Source organism: Lolium rigidum, chromosome 1, assembly GCF_022539505.1.
Source record: "Lolium rigidum isolate FL_2022 chromosome 1, APGP_CSIRO_Lrig_0.1, whole genome shotgun sequence".
Lineage (NCBI taxonomy): Eukaryota > Viridiplantae > Streptophyta > Magnoliopsida > Poales > Poaceae > Lolium > Lolium rigidum.
In genome coordinates this window covers 64,970,543-64,991,116 of record NC_061508.1, presented here as the reverse complement: position 1 = coordinate 64,991,116, position 20,574 = coordinate 64,970,543, and the positions used below count along the sequence as shown (strand labels likewise).

General features: G+C 41.5%; 1 protein-coding gene across 1 annotated transcript; it reads left to right on the top strand.

The window, feature by feature from the left end:
• Positions 1-2,588: 2,588 nt before the first annotated feature.
• LOC124646433 (ABC transporter B family member 9-like) lies at positions 2,589-11,031 on the top strand. Its single transcript, XM_047186548.1, has 12 exons — positions 2,589-2,828; positions 4,120-4,174; positions 4,530-4,705; positions 5,480-5,701; positions 6,023-6,261; positions 6,665-7,190; positions 7,282-7,555; positions 8,059-8,722; positions 9,313-9,541; positions 9,683-9,949; positions 10,026-10,289; positions 10,387-11,031. Exons 1-12 carry the CDS (start codon positions 2,589-2,591, stop codon positions 11,029-11,031), a joined length of 3,801 nt encoding a protein of 1,266 aa, XP_047042504.1.
• Positions 11,032-20,574: the final 9,543 nt, after the last annotated feature.

Sequence of the window (20,574 nt, the reverse complement as noted above, 5' to 3'; positions counted from 1 at the left end):
GGGACGACCACAAAATCCCCATCTTGATGAGATGAAAGGTAATCTATTGTCTTGAGGGATTGTATGATTCAAAAAAGTAAAGCCGTATTATTTGAGGGAAGGTTATTGTCGGCCTGGACTTTCGAAAGGGTGGGTATGCCAGGTCATGGAGAAGGGTAGTTATGGGCTTGAATCTTATATTAGGCCTCGTACTAAGGAAGTGTGGACAATAAGGATATGAACCTCTTATGTTAAAAATAACGCACATATACAGAGTGTATTAGATTGTGGCTTCTTACTCCCTATTTTGGAAAAGAACTGCGAATACAGCGGGAAAGGAGATCCATGAAATTCTAGTCAACCTGTGAAGACCGACATAATTTTCAGAATAAAATCACTCTTTTAAAGAAATATTTACAAAAGCTTGCAGTAGGCGAACGACCCTTGGTCAAAGGATGTAGTTAGTACATGAAATACATATTACCATTTATATTAAACTTGCTGACTATGCTCGTACTCATCCCTTCATTCTAAACCACTTGCTTAGATTGTGAAACTGGCGTAATAGGGAACCAATCCCAAGACGATAGAACCTATTTCTGTAGAGCTTTGTTGTAGCAGCAATAGCAGGCCAATTAGTAATGGAGATAGGACCAAGCGTAGTTTAGTCTATGAGTTGTTCTTTCTGGATTCTATTTGCACTTTTATCTCATTGTAAGTATGAGGTTGTTCTTTTATGAAGAGTCGGAGTTATAATTATATAGTCATACCTTGGGTTTGGAATGTATCTGTTGTATTACTCCGAGAGATGTAATAGTAGTGCAATAGCGAAAAAGCATAACTGAACCCGGGCACATATGCTCTCTTTTTCTGGACCATTCATTTGCGTAGAGGGCGGTGGTATCCGGTTGTATTCCGTATCATGTGACCATTGTATAAAGAAGTCTGCAGCTCCGTCGCCCATGTCTGTAGGCGTATTCAATTTAGTCTCCACTCAATCTTTGCCCCTAATAACTTCGTGTCCCCTGGAGTAAATCAAGGAGGCAAGCCGGCTTTTCCCTTCGCGTCATTTTCTCTTCGAATCGCAGGGATACAAATCCTATCTTCCTCTTCAAAGTCTAGATCCGAATCCTATTTTCCTTCGCGTGGATTAAGGAGTCGCCCGAGTCATTGTCGTCATCTTTGGAATCTCTCGCGCTCCCAGCTCGACAAAGCTGCAAATCGGCTTTGTCGCTAGGGCTCGAGAACCATGCTCACCTCTCCCAGCTCGACGGCGCCACCTACGCCGTCGAACCCGCGGGCGAGCTGGCCGGTTCCCTTTCGCAGGAAGCAGCCGTTGAGCACCAGCATCTCCACCAAGTTGGACCTGCGGGCGAGCTCTTCCGCCTCGAGTACAGTTGTCGGGCCAAGGGAGAAGGCTAGCGGGGGTGACCAGCATGCATCAAGTTGGAGCGCGGCGAGCTGGCGGCGGCCGGAGCGGGCCAAGGGGGCTGGTTAGCGGTGTGACCTAAACACATGTTGCTGGAGCGCGGCGAGCTGGCCATGGTCAGAGCGGTAGTGACCAACGCGCATCTTGCCGGAGCGCGGCGAGCTGGCGGCCGCCGGAGCGATGGTCACGGGAGGACCCAGAGGAACCACGCACCGCCGTCTCATCCTGGCCCGCCGTAGCACTCTGTATCATACATGTATCGTCCCGTTTTTTGATTTCTGTTGGCCGTATCGGTCCTAAAAAAGATGTAACTGGCACGTATGCCTGCCGAAACGGGTGGTCCAGAAAACGAGCTCATATGAGCTCGGGACTAGAAACGCCTTGTCCGTGCAATAGTATTTTATGAGTGTTATGCCAACAACTTATGTATTGCAACATGTTATGGTATTCTTGGTCAATGCAATTTGGCGTCTCCTAGATGTCTAGGTGTTGCTGTCGAGTGTTGGTGTGGACATGTAAAGGTATCACCGTCGAGCGTCCAATGTGTAGACTGGCAGGAGAGCGAGGTCTAGAAACCACATATTAAAAATCACTAGTGATAGGGCGAAGCGGGTGATGCTTGTGCCAACGGAAAATAAGGCATAGTCATCGGTGGGTGAGGTTGATGGACTTTGGGTGTGCGCTCGTGCACTGCCTCTTCTAACTCAGACGTAGAACTGGTGCCAACAATTCAAACTCCGGAAACAAATGAGTGTCTTCGTTTACATGTCTACTTTCTTTTACAATACAATGAATTACTACTCAATGAGGTGAGGTTGACTTGAATTAATGAAATATGAATGTTAGTTTATTCCCCGTTGAAACATCGGTGGCATGCATGCTCACGCCTTATATTGATGTAATGATCATTGTTATGATCTCGGCCGCGAGAATTAATCATTCATATACGAGGTTCATTATATATTCGTGCTGTGGAGTGTGCAACAAGGCTTGTGATCCGCATGGCCCTTCTTATGCGCTGCCACAAGCAATACATTACGGAGTCATGCATATTATACACGGCCCTGCCCTCATGGACTATTCACTAGTCAGCTGGTTACTGATATATATACGTAGCCAATTCAACACTATACCTCCGACCCGAGGAACCGAGGAGATCGATAGTGAAGAGGTGGGAGCCATGGCAGGAGGAGGAAGAGAGACGAGAGCTAGTCATGATGGGGCGGCGCGCGTGCCGCTGTACCGAATGTTCGCATTCGCGGACAAGACGGATGCGGCGCTGATGGCGGTGGGCGCGGTGTCGGCGGTGGCCAACGGAATGGCGCAGCCGGTCATGACCTTCATCTTCGGCGATGTCATCAACGCCTTCAGCTCCGCCGGCGCCGTCTCTTCGCCGGACGTGCTGCACAGAGTCAGCAAGGTACGTGCGTTGGCGCGTATTTTTCAGGTTTCTCTGGCAGAGGCAGTAGCGGCGAATCGGTGTCCATGAACATTTGGCCCATCATATTCTTCCGGCCGGCCCAGAGTAGATGAGAAAATTCCCTTTCGAAAAGATGGGTTTTATGGAATTTTCCCCCAGTCCTACACAACCTCCTGAGTCCTGACCCCCGCGGGGCCATGCCTCGCCGCCGGCGAGCCCTAGAAAATGGGCCAGCCGACTCGCCTCGCGGCAGCTTCGATCGAGTCGATCGTCATTTTGCCTTTCAGATTCAGATAAATTTCCTAGCGCTGGGTGCTTTTCTCAGTGCAGTTTTGCCACATTTCGTGGCGAGATTCCCATGTCAGATGCCATGTGACTATGTGAGTGAAGTTAGGCATACTCCGTGCGCTCATCCTTTTCCTCCATTTCTTTGTCATTTGACACTGCGCGGCACTAGGAGCCACAATCGTGATGTCAGAGGTACATATATTTATACACTACACATTTAGTCAAACCGCACTTGAAAAATATTAGTGCAGCAGATCCGAAGCTGTGTTGTCGCTTGACATTACATACACCACCTACTACTGATTTGACTATGCTGTACCTCTTCATCGTAAGATATGCTGTAGCCAGTGTTTTTTTGATAGCAAACGGGATTTCTAAGTTTAAGTCAGTAGACCACATGGGTTTTCCAAGATTATGCGAAGTTTTTTTTCATTATTTTTCGGAACCAAGCTACTGCGATCACAAACTCCGGACGAAGGGAGATTGTTCAAAGCGTCTTTTTTAATTATCCGTATCCTGTTATTATAACGAGGCTTCATTTTTTTGTTATGTCAAAAGTTCCTTTTCCGTTATATTATTATCAGACAAATCATTTCCAACTTATTTTTACACTTTAGGACTCGCACCGAAACTCTGGAAATTCACAAGGCATTGCTAAACTTTGGATATGATCTGACTTCTGAGTGACAATAGAACCATTTTATTTTTATTTTCGAAGAGTGTCCCCATAATAACGCTCTATGTATACTTGTATAGAGGTTTAAACTTATGAGAGAGTTCCACAAGAACTTGCATATTGGGCCTAAGTAAGTTGCACATACTCTTGAAAAATGTTCATAAACAGTGAGCTCTCAAAGAAGACATGATCCTGCCAACTCTTGAAAAATGTATATCCTGTGCAGCATTAGTACATGGGTAGGAGTTCAAGTTATCAACGCTTTAGCAGGGAAAGTTGTCCTTTGTCATTTTTCTAAATTTCTAATCAGGTCTTTCATGTTTTCAGGTGATCATTAATTATGTTTATCTTGGCATTGGAGCAGGACTTGTTTCAGCACTCCGTGAGTGACTTTCACATGCAATAAATCCATATATCTTTCTGGGTGGAAGTTATTTTATCTTTTATTTTGGATATCTGACAAATAGTAATAATATGTCCAAAACTTGCACCAGAGTTCCTACTATTTGTTCTTGGAATGTGTATGTTGTTTTGGGCATCAATGAGTGAATTGAGGGGAACTCATACCTGCATGTTCCTACAAAATAAATGTTGATCTACTGTTGTCCACAATAATTTTTTCATTGAGAAAAAATGCAAAACCCATATAAGCCTAAGAATAAGGCCGTCAAGAGTAAAAGTTTATGGGATTACTCGAAACAATATTTGCTACATTGAATAGTTTTATGTTTTGATAGAGGTATCATGCTGGACAATTACCGGAGAAAGACAGGCAGCACGAATCAGATCTCAGTATCTCAAGGCAATTCTCAGACAGGACATTGCATTTTTTGACAAGGAAATGAGCACTGGACAAGTTATTGAGAGGATGTGTGGAGACACATTCCTCATTCAAGATGCCATTGGAGAAAAGGTAGGTTGTTTGAGAACTCATAGTGTGAGCAACTGAGCATGTGCCATATCATTCAACTCATTGTTAGATGCTATAACCTTAGGTACAATATGGCTAAGATTATATATAAAAGGCTCCATCATTCATTTTGTCACTATGTGTTAGTGTTACAGATGTCTATGATAAATATGGCAAAGCTTGTATATTTATTGACATAGAATATGGTACAACGATGTTACATTCTTTTGTGCGCTAACCTAACAGTATGTTTGCTAACTAGAAGCTAGCTCAAACTATAAGTAACTGAAAAATAACTCCTAAGGGTTCTCAACTATGCTAGATATGAGTCTGGCTTTACGCATCAGAATGAACTACAAGCATATGTGTATATACTTTTCCCAACTATGCAAGATATGAGTCTGGCTGGGCTCTGTTATATTTACCGCACATAATCTGTACCTTTCTTGAAGTTGACTGTTATGAGTATACACTGCCTTCTTTATGAGTTTACACTGCCTTCTCATGGATTCGTATTTCTAATGTGAGGAATCCAATTTATTACAACATACCAATTTGATGGTGTAGCAAGGATAAATTAGGACTTTCTGAGTCAATGTGGATATGTTACATGAACCTTTTTATTAAAGACTAACGGACATCGCAATGCTTAATCCATTCCTTCTCAAATAAGGAAAACAAATAAATTTTATATGTATAAGCATCTTGTAACCGGTATAGCGATAGTTCTATTTTATTTAACACTTTGCTATGAACAATTGAACATTTCTCTCTTAGGTTGGCAAGTACATACAGCTTCTGTCTACCTTTTTTGGAGGCTTCATTATTGCATTTGTGAGAGGATGGCTCTTGGCACTTGTTCTGCTCTCAAGTATTCCTCCAGTAGTTCTGACCGGTGTTATTGTATCAAGGAGGATGGCAAATCTCTCTACCCGAATGCGAGCAAAATATGTTGATGCTGGAGACATTGTTGAACAAACTATTGGGACCATTAGAACGGTGAGTCTACTTTGTTTGGTTCCCATGCCCATGAGCCAAAGGACTTCTTATCAAACTTTACCAAAATTAACCCCTGTTTGGTTTGATTCAAACTTTTAGAGAAGGTTTCATCTTTTAGCGGACAATGTTGGTTGTTTCTTGAGCCATAGTTGGCCCAAAATCATGTGGCCAATTTTTGTGCCAATACTTTGTGAAGGGAAATGTTTGCCTTTATTTTCTTGTGCTTATTGGGGGAACCAAACGAAATACAAATAGCTGATTGTTTTTGTTATGTATTCTTGCCGGTCACTATTTTGTTCTTAATCTGCTTATGTTTTGAAGGTTGTTTCATTCAGTGGTGAGAAGCAAGCTATAACAACATATAACAAGTTCATAAGAAAAGCATATGAAAGTGCTCTACGAGAAGGTGTTGTCACTGGCATTGGACAAGGTTCAGTAATGTCAACCTTGTTTTGCTGCTATGGGTTGGCAGTTTGGTATGGTGCTAAACTGATAATCAACAGAGGATACAATGGTGGCATAGTTATTAGTGTTATGATGGCTGTCATGATCGGTGGACTGTAAGTTTTGTATATTAATTCTTACCACCAGTAATATTCTTAGTAAAACTTATAGTTGAAGGGTGGAGATTATAGCTAGTTAGATGCATATGAGGATGTTGGGAGCATATTATAGGGTGGAGTTTAGATTTTATATGAAATTTTTGAGTAGTGGGCCATTTCCTTGTTGACTTATATGTGATTGAGAATGACTCTGAAGCATAGAATATGAAAAGTTATACATATTAGGATCGAAATGGTGATTAATGTGGCACATTTGTCCAAGGATGCGCCTTTCCGTGTATCGGGTGGGCATATGTATAGCACCAGACTTCTGGTTTAGGATTGAATTGATGATTAAATAGGGATTTCTATCTCTTTTTAAGATCTTCTGGTTTCTGACTCAAGTATGCATCTTCTGCAGGTCCTTAAGTCACGCAACACCATCAATAACTGCTTTTGCAGGAGGGCAAGGAGCAGCATATAGAATGTTCAAGACAATTGAACGAAAACCAGATATTGATGTATATGACACCAAAGGAGTCATATTGGAAGACATTAGGGGTGATGTTGAACTTAAGGATGTGTACTTCAGCTATCCTACCAGGCCTGATCATTTGGTATTTAATGCATTCTCCTTACGAGTACCAAACGGCACGACAATGGCCCTAGTTGGGCAGAGCGGCAGCGGGAAATCAACTGTGGTCAGTTTGGTGGAGAGATTCTATGATCCACAGTCTGGGGAAGTCTTGATCGACGGAGTTGACATTAGAAGAATGAATCTTGGGTGGATAAGAGGAAAAATTGGTCTCGTCAGCCAAGAACCAGTGTTGTTCTCAAGCACGATTAGGGAAAATATTGCTTACGGGAAAGATGATCTTACTCTTGAAGAGATCAAAAGAGCAATCGAGTTTGCAAATGCAGCAAATTTCATTGATAAATTGCCAAACGTACTATGAGAAATTAAAATATCCATAATTGTTAATTCGATTGCTATATCACACATGGTTACTTAGATGTATATCTTATGACACATTGCAGGGTCTTGAGACGATGGTTGGGGACCATGGAACTCAACTGTCTGGAGGGCAGAAGCAAAGAATTGCAATTGCTAGAGCAATAATTAAAAACCCTAGAATATTGCTACTTGATGAAGCAACCAGCGCGTTGGATATGGAATCTGAAAGGGTTGTTCAAGAAGCTTTGGACAGGGTAATGTTAGAAAGGACTATAATCATTGTTGCACATCGTCTAAGCACAGTAAAGAATGCTGATGTCATATCCGTCCTACAGCATGGGAAGATTGTGGAACAAGGTATGCATATGAACATTGATAACTCATGTATAGAAAGTATGTTGTCCCCACTTTGGGTATCACTATTAATTTGTTGTTTTCTGTACACAAAAATAGTTTAGGTCCTACCATCTTATGTAGATGACTTGTTACACATTACTGTACACCATGGATGTCTTTTTCACATTATTGTAGCCCTGTGAACACAGCATAACTTGATAAATTGAAGTTGTCAGGAAAAAAATACATAAAGAGTTTCTCGTCAGCAGTAACCAACAGATAAGTGACACTCAGTTTACTAGTCGGGTGATGAACTGATGACCAATACACCCCTTTCTCGGCAGTCCAAAAATAGTACTACTTCTGTTCCATATTAATTGTCGTTTGTTTGGATGTATCTAGGCACATTTTGTGTATAGATACATCCGAATCTCTGACAACTATTATGGAATTGAGGGAGTAATCATTTTCATTGAACAAGTTTATGTAGATGACTTGCTACTTGATGTGTGAATTTCGAGCAGGCTCACATGTACAACTCGTAAAGAAACCTGAAGGTGCTTATTCTCAGCTGATTCTTCTGCAAGAGACTCTGCAGGAGTCAGAAGCCCCTAATGTCGACCCTGATGTGATGATGGAAAACAGTTTTGACTCTAGGTCTATCGGTAGAAAACCAAGAAGCCGAAGTAGCTCATTTAGGAGGTCAACTAGTAAGGGCTCCTCTTTTGGGCATAGTGGTAGGCGTCCTTGCCCTGTTCCATTTGACCTACCTGATCCCATGGAATTCAAGAATGGTCAAGACCTAGAGGAGACTGCAGAAAAAATATCTAGTGGTCGAAAGAAAGCTCCAATTGGTCGACTCTTCTATCTGAACAGACCAGAGGCTTTTGTTCTTGCCCTTGGTTCTATAATTGCTGTAGTGCATGGTTTCATTTTTCCAGTATATGGCATATTGATTTCAAGTGCAGTAAAGACATTTTATGAGCCACCGGCAGAACTACTGAAGGGCTCGAGGTTCTGGGCAGGCATGTTTGCCATGCTGGGAGCTTCCACACTTGTTCTGATTCCAGTAGAGAACTTCCTGTTTGGATTAGCAGGAGGGAAGCTTGTGGAGCGCATACGGTCGATGACATTCCGAAGTGTCATGCACCAGGACATCAACTGGTTTGATAAACCTCAACACTCTAGGTCTGCATTTAGCCTTTTCGTACGATGATGTTTGTCAGAAATCCTTTTTTCGCCGTAACAATTAGTATACAATTCCAGTATTTCTTTTCGAGAAAACGCAAAGGACCTTTGCGTTTCATTTCATTGAAGAGATAGAGTTTAGTTTACAAGTACGATATTGTTTTCCTGGTTGACGGATACTCTTAAGAACTTAGGACAAATGCACATTTACATCACATATGATTCGAAATTACGCAACAGATATTTTGAGATATATTACTTTCTGATTAAACTTGTGAAGCACTTGAAAAAATATTTACTATAAGATATCCTTATACTAACAATTAACACTAAGAATCATACATGATTACCAACCTTAGACATTAGCCATTAGTCTTGAGGTGCAAAAACCATTTATGAATAATCTGATGTAAGAGTAAAAATGTGTTTTGAAGAACATTTATGTATGCTAAGTTGCTAACTACTTGAGCACTGCTATTATTATTTTTATCATTGCTAAAATTAATCCATCTTGGTTATCTAATAACAACATGTGAAGAGTTATTACTTGGCAACATATTTACTTATACAAGTTTCAACTTTTATTATAGTGGAGCAATAGGTGCTAGGCTATCGACTGATACTCTGAACGTGAAACGACTTGTTGGAGATAATCTAGCACTTAATATCCAGCTTCTCTCGACCATCATAGCAAGTTTCACAGTAGCTATGGTGGCAAACTGGAAGCTGGCATTGATTATCACAGTGGTGGTTCCTTTGGTTGGTTTCCAAGGCTATGCTCAAATGAAGTTCCTGAAAGGTCTCAACAAAAGTGCAAAGGTACATGCTCTGAACAAGCAGTTTTTTACTACTGTTCATTTTCCTAAAAAATTACTCCTCAACAGCAACAAAATGATCAATGCTCATACAACCATTTGTCACATGGGGAGTAGGTTTATCTAATTGTTTAACGGGATGCAGGTAAAGTATGAGGAAGCAAGCCAAATAGCAACTGACGCAGTTGGAGGCATCAGAACCGTGGCTTCGTTTTGTGCTGAGCAGAAGGTGATGGATGCCTATGAGAAGAAGTGTATATCTCCAACAATACAAGGAATGCGGGAAGGTGTTGTTAGTGGCTTGGGCCTTGGCTTCTCATTCCTTGTATTCTACCTTACATATGCTCTCTGCTTCTATGTCGGTGCAAAGTTTGTTCAGGAAGGAACAGCAACATTTCCTGAAGTGTTCCGGGTGCGACCACATTTTTTCGTTACTTGCAGTGTTAATCGTTGTGAATGTGTTGGTTAACTGATTCGTTGGTTGTCAGGTCTTCTTCGTATTAGTTTTGGCTTCCGGTTCAATCTCACGAACAAGCGCAGTAGGTGTGGATAGCATCAAGGCTAATGAATCAGCCATCTCCATATTTGAAATTCTTGACAGTAAATCCAAGATAGATTCCAGCAGCGAAGAAGGTATGGTCGTTACAAGTGTGAGAGGCGACATTGAGTTCCAGAATGTGAGCTTCAGCTACCCCTTACGTCCAACTGTTCAAATCTTCAATGATCTATCCTTGAGCATTCCTTCTGGAAAGGTTAATTTCTATCTTCACTAATAAGTACATGGGATTAGTGGTGTTTACACATTGCTCGCTGGCACAAAACATTCACTTGGTGACAATATCTTTCCAGATGGCTGCCCTTGTTGGCGAGAGTGGCAGTGGGAAGTCCACTGCTATCGCTTTGCTCGAGAGGTTCTACGACCCGAATTCAGGCAAGGTCCTTTTTGACGGTCTGGAGCTTCAGACCCTCAAAGTTAGCTGGCTTCGGATGCAGATCGGCCTTGTGGCACAAGAGCCAGTGCTGTTCAACGACACCATCCGCGCCAACATAGCCTATGGAAAGCAAGGGGAGGCATCTGAAGAAGAGATCATCGCCGCTGCCGAAGCAGCCAACGCACACAATTTCATCTCTGGGCTTCCCAATGGGTACGATACTGTCGTGGGCGAGAGAGGGATCCAGCTATCAGGTGGGCAGAAGCAGCGTGTCGCCATCGCGAGGGCCGTCGTGAAGGACCCAAAGGTGCTCCTGCTGGACGAGGCAACAAGCGCTCTGGACGTGGAGTCGGAGCGTGTGGTGCAGGAGGCACTGGACCGGGTGATGGTTGGAAGGACGACTGTGGTGGTGGCGCATCGCCTGTCGACAGTAAAAGGCGCCGACATTATCTGCATATTCCAGAGCGGGACGATAGTGGAGAAAGGAAGGCATGACGAACTAATGCAGATAAGGGGTGGAGCCTACGCTTCCCTTATCGAGCTTAGCTCTACTTCAAAATAATCTGCTAGCTATATAAACCTGGACATAGGGGTGGGCAAAAAATGAAACATTTCCAAACGGGCTAACCCAAACCGGTTAAACCAGTCAAACCGCTTTGGCCCATCCTTACCTGGACACATCACCCTTCCATTAATTGAAAATCGACTTGTCTGGTTTGCCAATTGAGGAATGGTTGATATGCAAGCATGTCCTATAAACAGATGTGCCCAACAATGTGGTCTGTTTATATGCAACTATGCTGGCATATGCCATTTATCTTTCTCGGTCAAAACTCCATGGACTTTAGAGCAACTCCAATAGTGTAGTCGGTTGTTGGCTATAAGCAAGATATCATGTCATCTATAGTCACCTTGTAGCTAACAAGTACAATAGTTGGTTATAAGAATGCACTACTTTCTTAATGGATGACCCACTTTTCATTGACACAACTTGCCTAGAAGCACGTGCTAGAGCTAGCTCTTGCATTAGAGCTCACTTACATTCTCTCTCCTCCAACTAGACATAAATATATTATTCTAATCCTTGTAGCTAGTTGTTGTAATTCACTCTATTTGAATATATGGGCTTTAGCCAGTGTGAGATTAGAATATTTCTTTTTCATTTACTACATGAGCATCTGCATACAAACAGGTGCATTTAGGCAAACTGTGGAGGGTAATAATTACTGACTGTGATTTGAGTAATGATGCCGATACATCTTTTCAGAAGTAGATAGTAAGAACAAATTCTCTCAAATCATTGTATACCAAAATGAGTTGGAACTACCAACTCATTTTGTTTCTGCTAATTTTCATATGTTTAGTTTCTTCTGCTGTATGCAGAAAATTCAGAAATGTTGCTTGCTTTGATGGTCACAGGATTCGGTTTGTGACGAGGACTGTCAGTTTTTTATTTGAGGATCGGGCAGTCGATCCGTCATTCGATTAAATAGGATAGAGTGTTAATTACAAAAAAAAGGAGAGATCGACAAGGCCCCTCGCTACAGAAAAAGGCTTACCAGTGACGGGTGTATTTTCTGCAGTGCTGATGATAGAGACCGATGTCACCGGTATACAGCCAATAATGTACACCAGTGATGGGCGCAAGATACGTCGCCGGTAGGATGCAACACTGATGATGAAATCGAGTTTCCACCTTCTCTGGTAGTTGCTCATCTAGCGACTAAGCACAACGGCAACATTCTAGTGCCGATAAAAAATATTATTTACGTCAGCAGTGCTCCAGATCTGGCAACAAACAAGGCAAGGGCATCAACACTATTGTGTTGGTGACGTTGCTGCATAACATGTGTCCATCAATTCAATTGTTCCTGTGACGAACTTCATTCTATAGGAACTATCATTAGTATCTTATCGTTAATGGCCTAGTTATGAGTCGTTTATAATTAATAGTCCACCGTTAACGATTAGATTTCATGTCATGTTGTCATTAGTAGATTAGTACTGATGAATAATGTTTTTCCTCGTCATCTCTAGCTACTATATCATAACCTGTGATGAGCAAGTTTTGACGAGTCATCACCATAGTCTCCGTCAATCTATTTTTTTAGCATCAGCGTATATATTTTCCCGAACCATCGATAGGTTTTTGTGGAATATAATTATACATTATGTATTCCCCACTTAAACACAATCTAGCTTGGATACGCATTTCGTGCATATTAATGTAAGTACTTGCATATGAAGACCTTGAGCCGACGGCGGTAAATGGGCGGCACAACGAGAGGTGGCGGCCCTGGCAGCGACAAGGTTTTTCGCATGAAGGGTTCAGTTGAAAGGTTAGAGATGCTAATGGAAGGGAGAGAGGGGAAAATGGTTGCTCCAATTTATACGGAGCCTCTCCTCAGTGAGAAAGGAAGGGAAACAGCTGGCACGTATCCTCAAGCATTCAAATCGCCGTTTCTCCTCGTGTGATTTACTCGTAAGCTGCGCGGACATCGCTTCGTCCCGAGGCAGAGGTGAGACCATGGAAGTGAAGTGTCAGATCCATCTGTCCATGATGGAGAAAGACACCTGCGACATCTTCTCTGGTTGACTAAAATTTGCGCAAAATAGATCTACAGGGGAAAGACACGTCAATGAAATATGATGTGAAATATATCTTAGCGACATGTGCTGCCCAATCCATGCCCCTACCCACTGTACAACAGTACTCCCTCCGTCCTCAAAGAAGTGGACATCTAGCTCTAAACTTTGTCCATAAAAGAGTGTACTCCCATCTTCCCAATGAACTTTAATTGCTTTTCTCTCACTGCACGGAGATCAAACCTAATAATATTGATCACATATGTTTTCTACATGCACTTAGCTTATTGAACGTGAAAGAATTAAAGAGGAGAGATGCATCTTCCTAATGCATTTTTAATCTACTTAATAATTTATCTTGAAAAACCCGCATACACTTATTTGTAGACGGAGGGAGTACTTAAATACAATACAACAAATAAATTTTCTTTTAGGTTCACACAAGATCAGCATGCATGAATGGTGCATTTGTTTCTATCTTAAAAGAAGATCGTTATGAAGAATTAACAAGTATAGCTGCTAGAGTTATCCTCAACCTAGGAGGGGCACATGGTTTATCATGTTACAAACACTAGTATTACTACTTAAAATACACAAAAATATTATTCAAAAGTGTTAATCTAGCAACCGTTGTTATTCGGCTACACTATGGAATCAACTAGGCCTGGCCTTCGTTGGAGGTTTTTGTTTACTTTTTTCATAATTTGTTAAATATCGATAGTTGAGGGAAATTTTTGGCTAGAAATGGTGGTGTGTGATTGGAAGGTGCTGATTATATAGGATTCCCTAGTTGTGTTACATAGTTGCTTAATAATAAAAACTAAGTTAGATGCCTTGGGTTTATTTTGATGAAATAATGAGAATGGCATCTGGTTGTTTATCTTGAGCACTTGAGGAAGAAAACAAAGGTGATATAGCTAGCCAATTGCTTGACCTGCTTGAATAAATATAATAATTAAAGCAAGTTCTATGTATTGTAAACAAATAAAGTAACTCATCCAACAATACACACACACAATAGAATCTTGAGTAAAAGATAAATTCATCTGGTGATCGAACTCACCAGATAACAATTATTGAGCAACAAATGCTTCCACCTAACCACATGCCACACTATATTTGCTTTATACCCGAGTACTAGCATATAAAGTTGTCTCCTTACTATGTAGCCTCATCAAACATCAACACTTTTCTATGTATCATGAAAAATTAGATAAAATATGAAAGATTAACCCCAGAGGAAGAGAGATGGAAGGTTAAGAAGATGTAAGAGTTCACCTAGAAGTGAGATACATCAAGGAAGTAAGATCAGCTTGAGCTTGGTCTAGATTCTCCTTATGAAATTGAGTGTATGATGGCGTGTATAAGGATGGCAATGGGTAGGGTATGGGCAGGGTAGAGCAATACCATACCCATACCCGTATAGTCAATGGGTACAAACTTCTGCCCATACCCGTGCCCATGGGTATAAAACTTTACCCATACCCATACCCGGCGGGTACCCGTACCCATTGGGTACCCGGTGGGTAGGTTAAATTGTACACAAATCAATCACAATATTACATTTATCGATAACAATTTTGATTAAAAAATTAATTATCTCAATTCAATAACAGCTAGTTGAGTACATAACAATTAACATAATATAAAAATCACATTCCCATATTTTAACTCATAAATCAACAAAAATAGACGTGTCACTGAAGATTTGACAATAAACGGGCAGGGTATGGGTTTACCCGCGGGTACGAGGTTATACCCGTGCCCTGCCCATGACTTAACGGGCAGGGTATGGATACTACCCATGGGCATAAAAGTGTACCCATACCTTACCCATGCGGGTACGGTACCCGCGGGTACCCATACCCGTGGGTAAAATTGCCATCCTTAGGCGTGTAGTTGACACGTCCGTTGGGAACCCCAAGAGGAAGGTGTGATGCGCACAACAACAAGTTTTCCCTCAGTAAGAAACCAAGGTTATCGAACCAGTAGGAGCCAAGAAGCACGTTGAAGGTTGTTGGTGGCGGAGTGTAGTGCGGCGCAACACCGGGGATTCGGCGCCGGCGTGGAACCTGCACAACACAATCACGGAACTTTGCCCCAACGTAACGGTGAGGTTGTCAATCTCACCGGCTTGCTTGTAAACAAAGGATTAGATGTATAGTGTGGATGATGATGGTTGTTTGCAAAGAACAGTAAAGAACAAGTGCAGTAGATTGTATTTCAGATGTAAAGAATAGGACCGGGGTCCACAGTTCACTAGTGGTGTCTCTCCCATAAGATAGATAGATGTTGGGTGAACAAATTACAGTTGGGCAATTGACAAATAAAGAAGGCATAACAATGCACATACATATATCATGATGAGTACTATGATATTTAATCGGGGCATTACGACAAAGTACATAGACCGCTATCCGACATGCATCTATGCCTAAAAAGTCCACCTTCGAGTTATCATCCGAACCCCTTCCGAGTATTAAGTTGTAAACAACAGACAATTGCATTAAGTATGGTGTGTAATGTAATCAACACAAATATCCTTAGATAAAGCATCGATGTTTTATCCCTAGTAGCAACATCACATCCACAACCTTAGAACCTTCTGTCACTGTCCCAGATTTAATGGAGGCATGAACCCACTATCGAGCATAAATACTCCCTCTTGGAGTCACAAGTATCAACTTGGCCAGAGCCTCTACTAGCAACGGAGAGCATGCAAGAACATAAATAACATATATGATAGATTGATAATCAACTTGACATAGTATTCAATATTCATCGGATCCCAACAAACACAACATGAAGGATTACAAATAGATGATCTTGATCATGATAGGCAGCTCACAAGATCTAACATGATAGCACAATGAGGAGAAGACAACCATCTAGCTACTGCTATGGAACCATAGTCCAGGGGTGAACTACTCACACATCGATCCGGAGGCGATCATGGCGATGAAGAGACCTCCGGGAGATGATTCCCCTCTCCGGCAGGGTGCCGGAGGCGATCTCCTGAATCCCCGAGATGGGATTGGCGGCGGCGGCGTCTCTGGAAGGTTTTCCGTATCGTGGCTCTCGGTACTGGGGGTTTCGCGATGGAGGCTTTAAGTAGGCGGAAGGGCAGGTCAGGAGGCCACACGAGGCCCCCACACAACAGGCCGGCGCGGCCAAGGCCCAGGCCGCGCCGCCCTAGTGTCTGGCCACCTCGTGGCCCCACTTCGTAAGTCCTCCGGTCTTCTGGAAGCTTCGTGGAAAAATAGGCCCCTGGGCGTTGATTTCGTCCAATTCCGAGAATATTTCCTTACTAGGATTTCTGAAACCAAAAACAACAGAAAACAACAACTGGCTCTTCGGCATCTCATCAATAGGTTAGTGCCGAAAAATGCATAAATATGACATATAATGTGTATAAAACATGTGTGTATCATCATAAAAGTAGCATGGAATATAATAAATTATAGATACGTTTGGGACGTATCAGTGTATCTTGTGTGTATCCAATACGGATCAATCTTGGAAGTTCCACCTTTAGAAGGATGGTTCAATGGTTATTTTGTGTTGGCGGTATGGAAGGCTAGCTGGTATCAGTTCTTCTGGTGACAGAAGAATTAATCTATACATCGTGGATCATATATCCCGTCGTTGTAGTATCACCAAGTAACAAAAACTCAAGGTTAAGTTGAGTACAAAAGCATAATGTCTTGTGTTTGTGTGTTAGCTTGATAATATTTAGTGACACATGTATCTACATTGTGCACTTGTTAGAGCTTGTAACGTGAATCTTGCAGAAGGACCCATCAATGCTCAAACTATATATCTAGGATTTGCAAGTGAAATACACTCATAACGAGTTGATTTTCATTGATATTTTAATGAAATAGCGAACACATGCTTGGAGAAATCCATAAAATAAAGCTTTCTAGGAGCCTATGCATTATTTATCTTAGTACCTTAACTTCTCTAATTATCGAAATACAGGTCCACTCTTCTATAGAAAAATCACTTGGTCAATTACAAGCCACAGAGAGAAACATCTATGCCGTACTACCGTTCATCTTGCAACAACGTTCCCTAAATGCATTTCCACTCTTTGATACCCTCAATTATATATGGCACAAACCAGGGGCGAAGCCAGGATTTATCATGTGTTTGGTTTGTGACTTGATAGGGATGGGATGGGACCATCCAGATTTTGAGGATGGAAATTATATATGGGGTGGTCCAGTTTTGAGTGTTCGTTTGGTTTTAGGGGAAGGGTCTTAGTAGGACGAGCTACAATTAACTAACTTATAATGGCAATAACAAGTTTCATAAAGTGGTTAACAACAATTAGCAGGATCTCAACTGTGGAGACGAACGCAGGTTCCATCATAGGACACGCTCATTGTTGGACTCGAAGCACTCGCCAACGCCAAAGACGAGGACGAGGACCAAAACTTAGTTGGGCACATGGCGGCACCGAAGACCAACAATGTGTGGCTAGCGAGGAGGACCAGAGTACGACAGAGGTTCTCCGACCGCAGATCGGCACAGAAGTTCTCTAGCGATGCAGATATCCAGCGACATGGGTAGAGCTAAGGAAGCATAAGATGCGGTGTGATTCTTTTTCCCTAGATTTTGGAAGGAAAGGTTTAGCAGGGAGGAGTTGGAATAGAAGACTATTAGGATAAGTAGACCAAACGACTCGGCTCATAAGGAAAGTGTTAGCAGAGAGGAGTTGGATTAAAAAGGCTATTTGGATAAGTAGGTTAAATGGTTCAGCTTGGAAGAAAAGTCTTAGCAGGTAGGAGTTGAATTAGAAGGCTATTAGGATAAATGGACCAGCCAAACTGTTTGGCTTGGAAGAGTTGGATTAGAAGGCTATTAGGAGAAGTGGACCAAAGGGGACGACCGATTTGGCCAGATGGATTGGATCAGCATATTCAAGGTATATTTCCTCATCGTGGTTTTTTTTGAGGGAATATTCCCTCATCATGGTTGGTTCCATCTTCAATGTTCACATACAAACACATGCATATTTGGGATGATCTCATCTCGTCCCTCTTTTGTTTTGCAACCAAACGGACTCTTAAAGTTTGGAGTGGTAAACGTTGGAGGTGAGGAAATTTTAAGACACCATATAAGCACATTTAGTATAACTATTGATTCAAAATAGGTTTCTTATGTTCCATGATATACAACTACTAATAAGCAACATTTCAATCGTTCATTGGTTGGTAGAAAAATCATAAAATATTCATAGAGCTACACACATGTGAAAATATAGCATGCAATCTTTAAGTTTCATGAGAAGTATGATAACAATTTTGAAGCCTTTTGGTAAAAAATAAATCAATAATATATTTTTGACCCTAAAAATGTCTTATATCAATCAGCCTATATATATCAGCTCTGTAATGCACTATGAAACATGTCATGGTTTTAAAATGAGAAGATGTCAATAATAGCTTCATTTTGATTTAAAGTACAAATGTACATTATGTAGTTTTAGTACTATATATTTCCTAATTATTTCAAAATTAGACAAACACGCCAGAAAATTGATCCGCAATGTGTTGTATGGGAGAGTAACCGATCTGGTCCCGGCGAGCCTTCCCTTACCCACAACCTGACCCTAATGTACTGGTGCCCTTTCCATCTCAGGCTTCTTGTCAACTTCGTTTGACACAGCTGCATGCCGCCCCGTCTTCGTATCTAGTTTGTCCATCAACGTTTTTGAGGCCACAACTAGTTGCTTCATCTTTGGTTATAGGCCACATCAGGAGAGGTTGCTAGTGCCACTAAACTTGTTGGTCCGAGCCCATATACCAATGCTAGTGATTTGATGACCATTTCTCAGTCAAGGTGATCAGGCGGATGATGTGCGCTAAAAGATTTGAGCACCCATGGTCCATTGCATGCCGTAAGATAGAGAGATAGTTATTTGCATTTAGATTCTATATTGACACCACTCTACTATTAAAGGAAGTTTTTTTTGCAAGACAAATGTCTATTTTTTTACAAGTTGAAGGTTCTCTCTTTTTTGTTGGCCGTGGTTACTTATCAAGCATAGTAGTAGATACGAAACGATAAATAAACACATTAAAAAACAATAGAAGAAAAAACTAAGCAGAAACACATGGAAACACACAGAACTATGAAAACACTAGAAAAAATAGTGAAGGTATACAATAAAAAAGAAAAAAACACTGCAGAAACACACATAACTATGAAAATTTAGATATATTTTATTTGTATTTTTGATACTCGGATAAAAATGTTACTACCTCCATCTCAAGGCTTAAGGCTTATATTTTTAGAAAAGTCAAAGCAAGTAAGGTTTAACCAAATCTTTGTAATAATCTATCAACAAATATGATATTTTGTAGATAACACATGAAAATATATTTCATTATCTATCTAATAATATTAATTTTGTATTTTGCATGTTAATAATTTTTAATAAAAACTTGATTAAACTTGACATAGTTTGACTTTCTAAAAAAATAGATCTTAAGCCTTGGGATAGAGGTAGTACATGTTTACATTTTCGGGAGCAATATATTTACATTTTTTTTTTGACAATCAATACCACATATATTCATAATAACAAATAGTATATGGTAGAGATACACGAGCTGTCTCCAGCGATTACAAAATAAAGTCTAAAAGATACTAGCAAATCTTCGAGGTCTTCAAACTCTTTCTTCTTCCAAGACATAATCTTGTACTTTTCTCGAAGGCAGCCAAAGATAGATAACAAACCATAGACCTGTAAATACCAACGAAGGTTCTCCCATAATTTTAATTTGAGCCGCAATGCCAAGGCTGCGTGCACGCGCGCAACCATTAAAGTAGTCAATCAACATCGGCAAGAGTACCAACACCGGTATGTCAGGGAATAAAAACCGATCTGCCTTGTCGACGTTGATGGAGAGCCGAGAATACGAATCACCATTGTCGAGGACGTAGCAACCGGGACAAGAACTGCGAGGATAATCCTCCTCGCGGCAACCATGAGAAAAGATCCAAGATCGATCTGGCGAAGTAAGATCTGAACACCCATACCTAGATAATTGTAATCTTTCAGCACCACTATTGACGTCGGGAAAGAGATCTCGTCGTCGAACGAAAGGCCGAAGATCACTTATTGCAAACGATGCCATCTCCATTGCGGGGAAACCAACAAGAAAACGGCGACCAAAAACCTAACATAGACTACTGAAAAGACTACTTTTATTGAAAACTCCACTCATAGATCGGGTTCCCCACTCCTCCCGACGCCGGCGAAGCCGGCCGGAGGAGGGGGAACCGATCTATGGAGGAGGCTGAGTAGGGGCGGCTAGGGCTTTTCTCAAGAGGCGGCGGCTACGCGAACAGAGCTCAGAAGCTCGAACTTTCGTTTGTCTAGGTTCAATATATTTACATTTTTGGAAGATAGGAGGAGGCAGAAGTGTCTTAAGTCTTAACCAGGTAATCCAGAACCTTACCCTCCTCCCCAGCAAAAAACCTTCCCCTTCCAAACCCCCACATCTCC

What these genes read in the sequence shown, in the direction of transcription:
- LOC124646433 (XM_047186548.1), top strand. Translation starts at nt 2,589, where the DNA reads ATGGCAGGAGGAGGAAGAGAGACGAGAGCTAGTCATGATGGGGCGGCG. An exon ending in GCTGTCATGATCGGTGGACT is followed by an intron (nt 6,262 to 6,664) that starts GTAAGTTTTGTA and finishes CATCTTCTGCAG; the next exon opens with GTCCTTAAGTCACGCAACAC. An exon ending in GATAAACCTCAACACTCTAG is followed by an intron (nt 8,723 to 9,312) that starts GTCTGCATTTAG and finishes CTTTTATTATAG; the next exon opens with TGGAGCAATAGGTGCTAGGC.